General features: G+C 41.4%; 1 protein-coding gene across 1 annotated transcript in view; it reads right to left on the reverse strand.

The window, feature by feature from the left end:
• Positions 1-1,490: 1,490 nt before the first annotated feature.
• Positions 1,491-12,543, reverse strand: part of FBN1 (fibrillin 1) — a 216,013-nt gene continuing 204,960 nt past the window's right edge. Inside the window, 5 exon segments of the mRNA XM_053366046.1 lie at positions 1,491-2,778; positions 6,504-6,681; positions 7,396-7,627; positions 10,620-10,739; positions 11,143-11,271. Coding sequence (XP_053222021.1) covers positions 2,389-2,778; positions 6,504-6,681; positions 7,396-7,627; positions 10,620-10,739; positions 11,143-11,271 — 1,049 coding nt within the window. The 3' untranslated portion in view covers positions 1,491-2,388.

The raw sequence follows: 12,543 nt of genomic DNA on the forward strand, positions 1-12,543 counted from the left end.
ACACTGCTACCTACCTGTAACTGGAATATTGCAAGCATGATACTGTTTTGAGGGGGTCTTTTTTGGTGGGGGTTAGGCTATATGTCTGAGTCCCTCTTCTAATTCCTGGATCCAACACGGATTCCATTGCTGGAATACCCAGGCCAGTCTGGTAACACCTGCTAAGCATGGGTTGTTAAAGTAACAAATGGAGTGGCTCTGGGGCTAGAGGACAAATGGGTGGGTCTTCCCTCCCCTGTTATATGAGCTAGAAGTTGGAAACAAAACTGCAGGCTGCAAAGACAAGGAGAGAGCCATGTCTGATTTCTGCTGGATTCCAAGGCTGTGGCTATGGGAGAAGCAAGACTCTGTTGGGGTTCAGGTAGGTAGCCATGTTGGTCTGATGCAGTAGAAATATATGTAAAGAATAAAAAAATTGTCCAGTAGCACCTTAGAGACCAACTAAGTTTGTTATGAAAGCTCATACCAAGAACAAACTTAGTTGGTCTCTGCTCCTGCCAACCTAGCAGTTCGAAAGCACGTCAAAGTGCAAGTAGATAAATAGGTACCGCTCCGGCGGGAAGGTAAATGGCGTTTCCGTGTGTTGCTCTAGTTCACCAGAAGCGGTTTAGTCATGCTGGCCACATGACCTGGAAGCTGTACGCCGGCTCCCTTGGCCAATAAAGCGAGATGAGCGCCGCAACCCCAGAGTCGGCCACGACTGGACCTAATGGTCAGGGGTTACCTTTAAGGTGCTACTGGACAATTTTTTTATTCTTTACATATATTTCTATTGGGGTGTTAATGCTGTGAATTACTCCATCACAGGCTCAGGTTGTATATATGTGTAAAAAACACACACCATATATCCTAGATACCAGAGGCTCTGCTGTACCTCATTCCAAAGCAAACGTGAACCTGTCGTAAGAGCCTGGAACCCCTGGAATGTTGCACCACTCAGAGATTGGGGTAGCATGCGACCGTACAATTAGCAGCACATTTTACAGTTGGAGAAGGTACATCAGTTGACTTTAAACTCTTGTAGAAATAATAGAAATTATAATGTGATTGTCTCTAATGAACTTGAAATAGGCCAACCTCAATTATTTAAACTATGATGAGGATGAATAAGTTCTTAACATAATTGTTTTCTGGAGAGGGAAAACACTGGCATACACTTTGGAGCAACAAGGCTACCCTTGAATTTGTCTAAATATTTTTGGGATTAATAGTTATATTTATTCCAACTGCTAATGATTCAGTTCTAGAGATAAATGATTCTTTTGTACTTTTTAGAGAGATTATTGGTTTACAGGTTATTTTGGTAAATGCAGCATTCGCAGTACACTACTCTCCCCCACCAAACTGCAAACTGAATTGTCCATGTGGATTTTGTAGCTTTTATTAATAGTTGTCTTCAATTTAAACATAAAAATGAATATTAGGATGCACATGAATCTAGCTTTTCATATGGTTTTCTGTAACTTTAGCAAGAACATGAAGCCACAGAATGAACTAAAAAAAACTGTTTTATTGTGACATTTGACAATGAACCCTTGTTGATATGAATGATGGTAGGTACTCTTTGACATGTTACATTATGTCATGGTGTAACTATGGATGGCACTGTGTCATGTGACTTCTGAGAATGTTTAATGGTCGCCATTGACCCCAGTGCATTTTGATTGTCACAGAAATGTTATCACCAGATTTGTGTATACAGTTAAGTAGTTGATCTTATAAGCACCATTATAAACCCTCACATGAAGGGTGTTATTATTCTAGTTTACAAATGCTTCATGGATAAAAATAGCATGGTTACAGTATACACACACTTAATTTACATGTACTGTATTATAGGTATAACAGAGATAAACTACTGAGCTAAACTTTGGTTGATTGATGTATTTAGGTGGAATAATTGCAATTTCTTTGGCTTCTAAGTTGTGTATATATTACAGTGCATTTATAAAATCTAGGTTGGACATTTTCTAGCACCAATTTGATATCATAAACGGCTGACCTAGTAAGATGTAGCTGGAGAAGCGGATTTTAAGATTTTTTTAAAAACAAACAAAACATAAGAATCCGTTGATTGAGCTTGTTTTCTTGCATCGCTGCTGACAGGATATTGCCTCGGCATCAGTGGCCAACTTCCAACAGCAGTCCTGGTATTCAAGATTCAGCATATCAAGGTAAGTATACTTACTTACAAGAAGCCTGAGAAAGTGGTTGTTGTGAGCTACAGTTTTCTTCCTGTACCTTGCTTACATCAAAATGGAATAGTGCTCACATGTTCAAATGTATTCATGAGGGATTGTACCTGTGATATGGAGAACCTTATTGGGAAATAAAACATTCAAGTCTCACCTAGCTATCTTTGGCTTTAATTATTTGGTCTCTCGTGAATTAATGAAGCAAAATTTCAATTTTCATTTTCAGGTTGTCTCCTAGCTCACCGCTGAGGTAGTCTTTGTCATGTTTATCTTCAAGCTGATTGAGTTCCTTCTTTTTGTAGAGCGGAATACTACTGATATGTAATGAGTAGGTTCCAGGCACTGGCTTCTTCTTTGTTAAGTGAAGGAAGCTTACTCCTTCTTTCTGATTTATCCTAAAGAAACCACCTTCATTCCCATGGTCTATTAAATATCGGTTGTGATTTGTCAGTGTTGTGAGAGCAGGGATCAGTTTCAAGATGCGATCTTTGTTATTAAGATCGGAGATGTTGAAAGAAAGGGTGGCTGGTTTTTCAATATCCCAGCTGGCAAGGTTAACTGCTGTCTCCATCTCAGGCTGATCCTGTGAAAGAACAGAGTGCTTTAATATATTTCTTCTTGCTTTTCCATACATGCATAATAACATCCCAGCTATTCAGATAGCATGTGGGATGCCTACAATATTTTGCTACTCAGAATATTTCCTAGGGTACCGAGTCGGGCTTTGGCTCCACCTGCCGGACACCAAACTGTTCAGGAAGTAGGCGGCTCCTGGCAGGCCCATGCAGAGCTTGCCTGAGACTTGGGGCAGGAGTCTTGTTAGAATGAAGTTATAAACTGAAACATAAAATCAGGCTGTCCCTGATGGGGGTCTCAGGTATGGAGCTACTCACCACACACATGGGCCTCGCTCGCAGCCAGTTTTTTGCTTCTTCCTGAACAAAGCGGGCATGGCTCTCTTGCGAGTGCCTGCTTTCTTCTTCTACAGGCCATTATTTCCTTTTGTTTCAGCTTAATCATCTCTATTGCCTTCTCCTTTGTTCCTGAAGCCCCTCTCCCCCGAAGCAATAGCTTCTTCCTCCTTTCTCCTATGTCTAAGTCTACTCCCACCAGAGTGGTTAATAACCTCTTGAACATCCACAGCAAGATGGAATCCGCAAGATACTCCTTAAGCTGTCCAGATCAGCAGCCTTTGTTGCAGATGTTACCTTGCCCGCAACCGAGTTCACAGCACACACCATGCCAGCAGAAGTGGTTGCCTGCAGAATGTTATGGCTGAAACAGTGGAAAGCGGACACAGCATCTAAAATCAACCAAGCCACAGCAGGCTTCGGAGGACACCCTTAAGGATATCCTTGTTGAGTCAAAGCATAAATGGAAGGTCCTGCTCAAACAAGAAAAGGAAAAACACTGCTCAAGATGCTACTCCCACTACCAATCCACCGTTTCTTTTGGAACTATAGCTCCAAGGACAGATAACACAACTACTGACCAAAGTGGGACAAACTTTGTCATGCCTCTAAGTCCTTGCAAGGTAATAATTTTGGATCCTCCACCCCATCCCGCCATAACACCCATCAACAGAACCAATGACTACCTGGCTACCACCAGGCAAGTGGGGGGGGCAGATTAAAGTCCTCCTTTGCCTCCTGGAAAGAGACAATGACAGATTGCTGGACCCCAACACCACTTCTCAGGGATACTGGATAGAGTTCCTTGCCCTGCCACAATCCCACTTCGTTCCAGCCCCAGGGGCCAAACTAAGAACCAAATCGTATGGGAGAGTGTGCAACATCTTCTCAACATGTCCATTGAACCAGTTCTTTGACATCTACTGCATCTTTCATTGTGGTGCCAAAAAAGGACTGCAAAGCTTGGCAATGGTCCTGGACTTCAAATTCCCAAAGTGATGAGTGATTTACAAAAAAAATTCAGGATCAATCAGGGAATCCACCATGACAACTTCCTCACATCAGTCGACCTCTGGGTTGCCTATCTCCATCTTCATCCAGCCCGCCCACCATAAATACCTCAGCTTTCCAATAGGACCTCACCACTTTCAGTACAAGACTCTCCTGTTCAGCCTGATCCCTTCTCACAGAGTATTCACCAATATCATGCTTGCTGTGTTGACTCACCTCTGCCTCCAGGGTAACCATATCCACTTGTACCTTGATGAACCAACCCCATTTGGTCACCAAGCCTGGAAGAGGCACACCAGCACCTCTCCAACACCATGATGGTCCTAGAGACTAATGGTTTCATAATCCCAAGAGCCACCTTGTTCCAATGCCACAACTGATTTATCTTGTTACACTCATAGATACATATCACTGCCTGGCCTCTCTCTCACCCCAGATTGCATCACAAAGATAAAAGCAGCTGCCAAGCTACTAATGACTTCCGAAAAGTAAGACATCAAACTGATGACATGAATCCCAGGACTGTGCATGCCGACCTCCCCAATAACCACATGGTCCAAGCATCACACCCAGTCGTCACCACAGATGCAAGTCTGAAGGGCTCATGAGCCCACTGCAATCATCTTTAGCAAAAGCCCCAAAAGATAATCATCTTTAGCAAAAGCCCCAAAAGCATTAACTGGCTGGAAGTCCAGACAGCATGGCTGACCATCCAACATTTCACCATGCGCCTCCAGCTCACTCACACCCTCTTTGTGAACCGACAACACAAACATGAAGGCTTCAGATTTCCAGAACTGCCAGAGGAGCCCATAAGCAATTATACTTTTAAAGTGCTATGGTATTCTGCAATAGTTGTTGCATTTGTCACTTTTCTGTACCAGTTAGCACTTTCTGCTTCTTTGATCCCTCTTCATCGGAACAAGGATGAGATAATTTAGATCAGAGCAAAAGATGAGTCCCAAAGTACATATACAGTTCTTGAAATACAATTAAAGGAAATGCAGGCCTTTGGCTAATGGTTGTTAGAACAACTGGAGAAATACACCATCTTCCAACAGGCTGATTACTATGCTTGGTTCTCAGAAGCTGTGATAAGGATCAGTTTGAGGCGCCTGTAAAGTTTGCATCTGATTATATTGTTTAAAGAACTGGAAAGTCAGAAGAGCTTCCGCAGGAAAATCTCCCAAAAATTGCTTTATTCTGCAAAACTGTCAAATGATTTTTATTACTATCATTTGGCAAAATAAGATACTGGGGAGAAAAGGGAACTGCTTGAGTGCTGTAGCAGATTTTTCTCTACAGTATTTATTTTCTGATTCTAATTATTTGTCACCTAAACTCTGCTGCTCTTTCCAATTATCTCATGGTGAGTTCCTGCCGGTCTGAGCTTCCAGGCCATGCTGAGCTGAATTTGGTACTTGGCTTCCAGCCAAAATGCATCTTATTTGAGGAAGGAAATGTCTTTGGGGGACAGAAGAAGCACCCTCATTGCACATGCCCACGACAAAAACTATTTAAAAGACCAAACAGGTTGCTTGAATGCATGAGCTACATGCTAGTATCTCATACAATGGAGCTTTCTTGCTCCAAAGCTGGGTGGCACTTTTAGTGCTGACACTGCACAGGAAATGAGCATGTAAGTGAAAGCCTACGAAAGCTGACCCCTCTCAAAGCTGGCAACGACATCAGAAGACCCCCACTGATAGATGCAGCTGCCACAGCATCTGAGCTTCGTTTTCACATAAACATACCCCTTCCAAGTGTTTGGAAGTCATATTGGCTTAATGTGACATGAGCTTTTATAGACCACAGCAAAATCAGTGCATCCAAGGAACTAGGCTTCGGCTAATGAATTGTCACACAACAGCTAGCCAATTAGGCTGCACCTGTATAAACATGAATCTCAGGTTAGATGCACAACAACCCTGTGTTATCTACACTACATATCTAAGTGGCGAGAGGGACCAGTGGTATGACTCATATATGAGGCTCATGATTTCTTTTGCACTAAGAAACCACTGTTGCTAGCCTGCCTTAAACCATTGTTTGTTGTCAGCTTAGCAGTTGTGATGATCCAGGGAGGAAGGTATCATGCTAATGAACTATCTCCTTCATGGATCATGCTCATCCAAAGGGAGGAATGAAGGGTAGAGTGCTCAGCTTATGAGCACTAGCACGCATCCGTATGGCTTACTACACCAAGCATTATGTGTGAATATGACCATTGTGAAAGCAAATTCAAAACTTTAACCAGATGAACCTAAAGTGGTAAAGTCACCTCATGTGATAATGCTGAAAGGTTAATGAAGGAACTGGGCTCAGAAAGACTCTTCTGAAGTTACACAAACCCTACCCATCCCAGGAATGGTGAATGGTAAGTTACCTCTGCATCGACTGCATCCGTTTCATTTGTGCTTCGTCGCTTCCTTCCCCTCTTAGGATAGCCATTGATCTTACAGTCATAGCATGCTTCTGGAGAAAGTGAATTGTCATCTACTTCACTGCTGGCGGATAGATCCTGGCCGTGACCCTTACCTAGCCCCATTCCAGAAACACAATGTCTAAGAAATGGAAAGGACAGAAAGACGTCAGCCACAACACTTTCAGTACAATCTGTAGCAAAACATTAGGAACAAAATCTACACACACACACACTCATGGTTGGGGAAGGGGATTTGTAAACAGTGAGGTCAGACGACAATGAAATGAAGAAAAGTGGGGGCAGTGTGATGAACAGCAGCCAATGACAATGATGTATTGGTCACTGACTCTATATTCTTCTTGCATCTCCTTTCCCTCTGGCCTCACTGTTTACAACCCACTCAAATCCAGACCATGTATGGATGGATGTATATGCATGCATTGTGTGTGTGTGTGTGTGTGTACACACACACCTACATACACACACACACACACAGAGAGACATGATACACATGCAGAATAACACTTCATGCATCAACCATCTGCCAAAACATAGTTTTAAACAGAGGCAGCTCACACATTTACCTGCGAGTCATTAAGTGCTGAGTAATCAATTGATGAAAGATCATGCATACATTCGTGAACCAACCATATTATACAAATTCTTTTGTTTGCCTCATGACTGCTTCACCACTGCTGCGGATACAACTTTTGGAAAAGAATGGGAGCCTTATAGCCTCCTTGGCTCACTCACCCGCAGCATCTGCTGGTCTAAAATGAACTCAGATAAATGCTTATAGATCTCCTGCTACTGCATTTAGAACCTGTGCATTTCAAAGTAAGAATCCTCTTACCCTTGTCCTATTCGGAAATACCCAGGTGGGCATCCACAGACGTAACCACCTTCTGTGTTTGAGCAACCGTAGCTGCATGGGGCTTGTGAAGAGCCACACTCATTGACATCTTGGCAACCTCCACCGAACTGTTCAAACTGATATCCAGTAGGGCACATGCATTTATAGCTCCCCAGAGTGTTGTGACAAGATGCTCCACCACAGATATGGGCACTGAGGCATTCGTTTTCATCTGCAACCAAAGCAGATTAGACATTCAGATTTATATTATTGTGAAGCACATCTCTCTCACAAAGCAACTGTAGCCGATATGGAGTTTTCTGGTAAAGAAGGTGGAGCCAAAAATACTAGAAATCACAATGGTCTAGATTGGGTGGAGCAGCTAAATCATTACAGTGAACTAACATGTACTGTAATCCAAGCCTGAATTAAGAGTTTGCTATTCTAATTATTTACAAATTAATCTTATGTGCCAACTGATTCCAGTGCATACAAATATAATCTCTACACAACCGAACATGTTTTTAAGTCAACTTTTCAAATAGCACTTCATTAAAATTATTACGTCTTATGAAAAGAAAAAAATAATCAACCAATTCACCAATTAATTAAGGATGCAACCCAATGGCAGTTCAGCCATCATATCCAAAGCCCTGCTGAGCTTAAGCTGGCAGGGTGGACAGGTGGGCACAGTGTGTGGCAGAGGTATGATCTGAACCAGGGACTCTTTAGCTTAGACTCTAACCTACTACATCAGGCCTAGGCAAACTTGGCCCTCCAGATGTTTTGGGACTACAACTCCCATCATCCCTAGCTAACAGGACCAGTGGTCAGGGGTGATGTGAGTTGTAATCCTAAAACATCTGGAGGGCCGAGTTTGCCTATGCTTGTACTACATTATACTAGGTCTAATTCTAGATCAACATTCATGGGTAGCAAAAAGAGCACCAACAGCCACAGCAATCAGGGAAGCTAAATTCATTTTAATTTCCCTTGATTTTTATGACTTAAGTATATGTATTTGAGAGTGAAGGCAAATGTGAGCAAGGACAGAAAACTGAAAAAGATGATAGCAGTGAAGCTAACCATACAGATACATACTTGTATCTGATTTTAAAACTGACAAAAGCATCACCAACTTTTTTTTCAGCTACATAAAGGGTCTAACAGTACCATCCTGGAAAACATCAGGTTCATTTGAAAGAACAGAAGAATTTTGAACTTTCCAAAATAACTTGAGATACACACTATACCCGCTTGTCTTTGGGGCTACCCCATTCCCAACAATATTAAAATCAGAAAAGCTTGAAAGAGCAAATTAAATTTTTAATTTAAATCATATGTCCCCTCCTAATCCAATCTTTCCAGAATGAAAGCAACTTTTGAGTAATTGTCAAATTCCCTTGTTGGAGCTGAAACATCTACATTCCCAAATGGAAGATTGTGTAAAAATGTCAGCAAGTTTTCCTAAGCATAATTAAAACCAGAGACCTCCCTTAGAGCAGTGCAATGATAACAAGGAAAGGCATTTTTATATGCTTTTGAAAGCAAACAATGGCAGGCACATGGTTGATTCTCACAGTATGAGTCACCATACATATCTCCAGGAAAGAACTGCAACTCAGATGGACCAATTGAATTAGATACTAGAAATACCTCTAGATGGATTTCCTAATAAAAATTGGAATTAGAACATTCATGCTACACTGCAGTAATATAATGAAAATAAGAAAGTGGTTTCCCATGACTTTGAAAACACATAAAGACCCAACCCTCCCTCCCTACAACAGAAGTAATCAGTAACTTTCTCCATGAGCAATTTTACTGGCTGGGCTGCAGAGGCACAGATCACCACCAAAGGTTTCTTAAGGAACAAAAATGCCTTTGGTTTGAACAGATGAATTTGTTTGTTACCACAGTTTCTTTAAAAGCAAACCACACACACAATTCAAAGGGCATTTGGAAACAGCAATGGATTGTTTGTGAAGTCCATAGGAAGCTTTTCCTGACAGGTATTAATGCGTCTGTTGATCACTGACAGATCTACTTGCATTTATGCATAGCTGTCGAACGTCTCGCTTTTTTTTAAGGGAAATTCCCTTATTCCGAATAGGATTCCTCGCAAGAAAAGGGGAAAGTTGACAGCTATGCATTTACGTGATGTCAACATAAGATCCACAAAAATCAAGTTAACTTTTAAATGGAGACCTCACTCACGGTAAGCAATCCATCTATTGCCTTGAAGTGGTGGATTAATCAAAGTTGTTATTCACAAGAACACCAAAATGAAAAACATCAAGTCCTTAAAAATCATTTCATGATTGAATTCTGTCAACTAATTCTCCCTAGGGCCTGAGTGGGGAAGGGCCAAATGTCGCTTAGTAGCAGAGCATCAGTTTTGCATGCAGAACGTCCCAGCTTCAATTATGGTATCCCCAGGCAGGGCTGGAAAGCACTCTGTCTGAAACACTGGAGAGCCACTCTGCCAGTCAGTGTAGACAATGTAGAGTTAGATGGACCAATGGTCTGATTCGGTATAAGGAACCTTCCTAGGTGTATCTATATTACATTGGATGACCTTCACGGTGCCCACCGGCTGTATATTGGATGCACAAATAGCCTATGCAATCTAATGCAGATGAGCACCATTCTGGGCTGAAATTATGGCGCTTCTGTATGCACTCTGTCCGAAGCATTTTGGGGTTAGCTCATTGACAAATGTATGTACTGTCACCAAAATAGTTCCTCTAATGGCATCAATGGCAAAGTTCACATAAATGGCTAAGGAGTGAGTGACAGATAACTAATGGTGCACTGGGCTTTTCAGGTGAGTAAAGGAGCTTGTTCTGTAACATTCAACTACTCACAAGGACATGTAGACCCATTGTGGACTTTTATAGGACTGCACACAGCAAGGGTTGCCACAGATACACATGCACTAGCAGAGGGATTCCCTGGCACCCAGTGTCCCTCCCCAAAAATTATGCTTGAAAGAAGCATTCTGTTATAGGCAATAGAACAGGCTGCAGTGTGTGTGGGGGGGGGGTGCCCATGAGAGTTTCTTAATTTGCACATGTGCCCCTGGGCCCCCCAAAATTGCTGACCCACAGTGTGCAGAAATTTCATCTGAACCTACTAAATTAAGACGCAAACAACAATGAACAATACTGCAATCTAACATCATAACTATCTTGTCTCCTCTGACAATAAGAAAAGAGACTTGCCGACACACTGGTTCCACTGGTAATGCTGGAGATATCCTTGTGGGCAACTGCACCTGTATCCTCCAATTATGTTCTGGCAACCATGTTGGCATCGATGATTCCCATCACACTCATCAACATCTGTGAAATGAAAGTACATTTTTGAATTATTTCTCTAGTCACTAGGAAAACCTGTATCATAACCAACTCCACAAATATTTGCTTGTATCTGTGGGTATGCATTATAGCGTAAGAGTTACAGCTTTCCCCGCATGCATTGATTTAACTCACAATGGGCAGTATCATCCTTTAAATGGAAAACAGCTGTCATTTAATGACAGGGTGTCATGCCTTTCCCACTAAAGGCAACTTAACCAATTTTCTACAAGGGAAGCCCCTGCCGTGATTTCAAAATGTTTTGTGTAAGCCCAAGAGACCCCCAGTTGCTCTTAGGGATTACATCTACTGCCTATTTACATGGGACGCATTAATCACACAGTAACAGATAAAAGAATAGTAGACCACATGTGTCCAACATCTGTACCTTCACAGCTGGCTCCAGTCTGGTCAAGGGCAAAGCCACGCTGGCATTCACAACTAAAGCTTCCAGGTGTGTTTTGACAAACACCTTTAGACCCACAAAGATTGACATCCGTGGCACATTCATTGTTATCTAAAAGGAAAATAGGTGGAGAAATCAGCTGGTTTGCTCAATTTTTGTTCATCTTGAAAATGACTACAAAAGAACCTCTGTTGTGAAAAGCTCTCATCTCAGAATACAGACTCGTTATTCGTCTTTCATATTCAAACCATGGAAAACAAGGTAAGTGTACAAGATTTATAACAAGTATGATCTGAGAAGATATTTTCATTGGATCTTTACAATGACAGCAACACAAGCCAGATATATGTCACATATTTGAAGCACATTCAATGCACGTTTAAAGCACATGGTTCCCCCGAAGAATGTTGAGAACTGCAATTTATTAAAGGTGATAGAAATTGTTCTGTGAAGGAGGGACAGCTACAGTTCCCATAATTATTTTGTGGAAAGTCATGTGCTTTTAATGTGCATTGATTGTGTTTTAAATGCAGTGGGGAAATGTTTGGATCTGATGAGCATGAGGCTGGATTCAAGATCCATCTTAGAATATTGTGTGAAATTCAGGGAGAAACACCTGTGCATTATATTTAAGGGTATACATAGAAAACCAGTGTTTAGAATTCATATTTTACAAGTGGAATGCTGCACTTAAGTTGAAAAAAGTATGATAATATGTAAATGAAGATGTGGAATACTTAATGTATTGGATTTCCATCGGTTGAGTATCATTGCGATTATGTCTCTTTAAGAATGTTCAATTCTAATTGCCTGCAACTATATAAGCATAGTTTTAATGGTTATTGACATTGAGTGTCTTTGACTGGCAACTTCTGCGTTCCTGAGGACTACTTTCTACTTTTGGCTGAAAAACCCACTGAGGAATTTCCTGGAAACCTTGTCGCTGAGGAAGCCCAATGGGCAAAACAAAGGTGTATCCTGAGAACTATTCTACCATTAGCTGCCTTTTGTTACTAATTAGTTCCGTTTGTCACACTTTCAGACATAGGACGATGCAGAAGGTAGTTTTGCTTGTTACATTTTTAAGACGTAGGACGATGCAGAAGGAGGATATCAGCATGAAATGGCATTGCCAATAGGAACTGCATTGTAATCTTTGGACTTGACAATCCTTGGAGTTTACGATACCAATACATATAGAAGATATGATATGTTGCCATCAGGAACTGTGCTTTTTGATATGACGATTAAAATTACAGTTTTATTACATATCATGTTATGTTACTTTACAGCTAGTTATGTATGTGTTGTGGTGTTCAAAAGATGGTTCACGTAATGAGGCAATAGTGGTGTTTGTTGACTTATTCTATAAGTGGCAAATTA

This window comes from Podarcis raffonei, chromosome 14 (genome assembly GCF_027172205.1).
Source record: "Podarcis raffonei isolate rPodRaf1 chromosome 14, rPodRaf1.pri, whole genome shotgun sequence".
Lineage (NCBI taxonomy): Eukaryota > Metazoa > Chordata > Lepidosauria > Squamata > Lacertidae > Podarcis > Podarcis raffonei.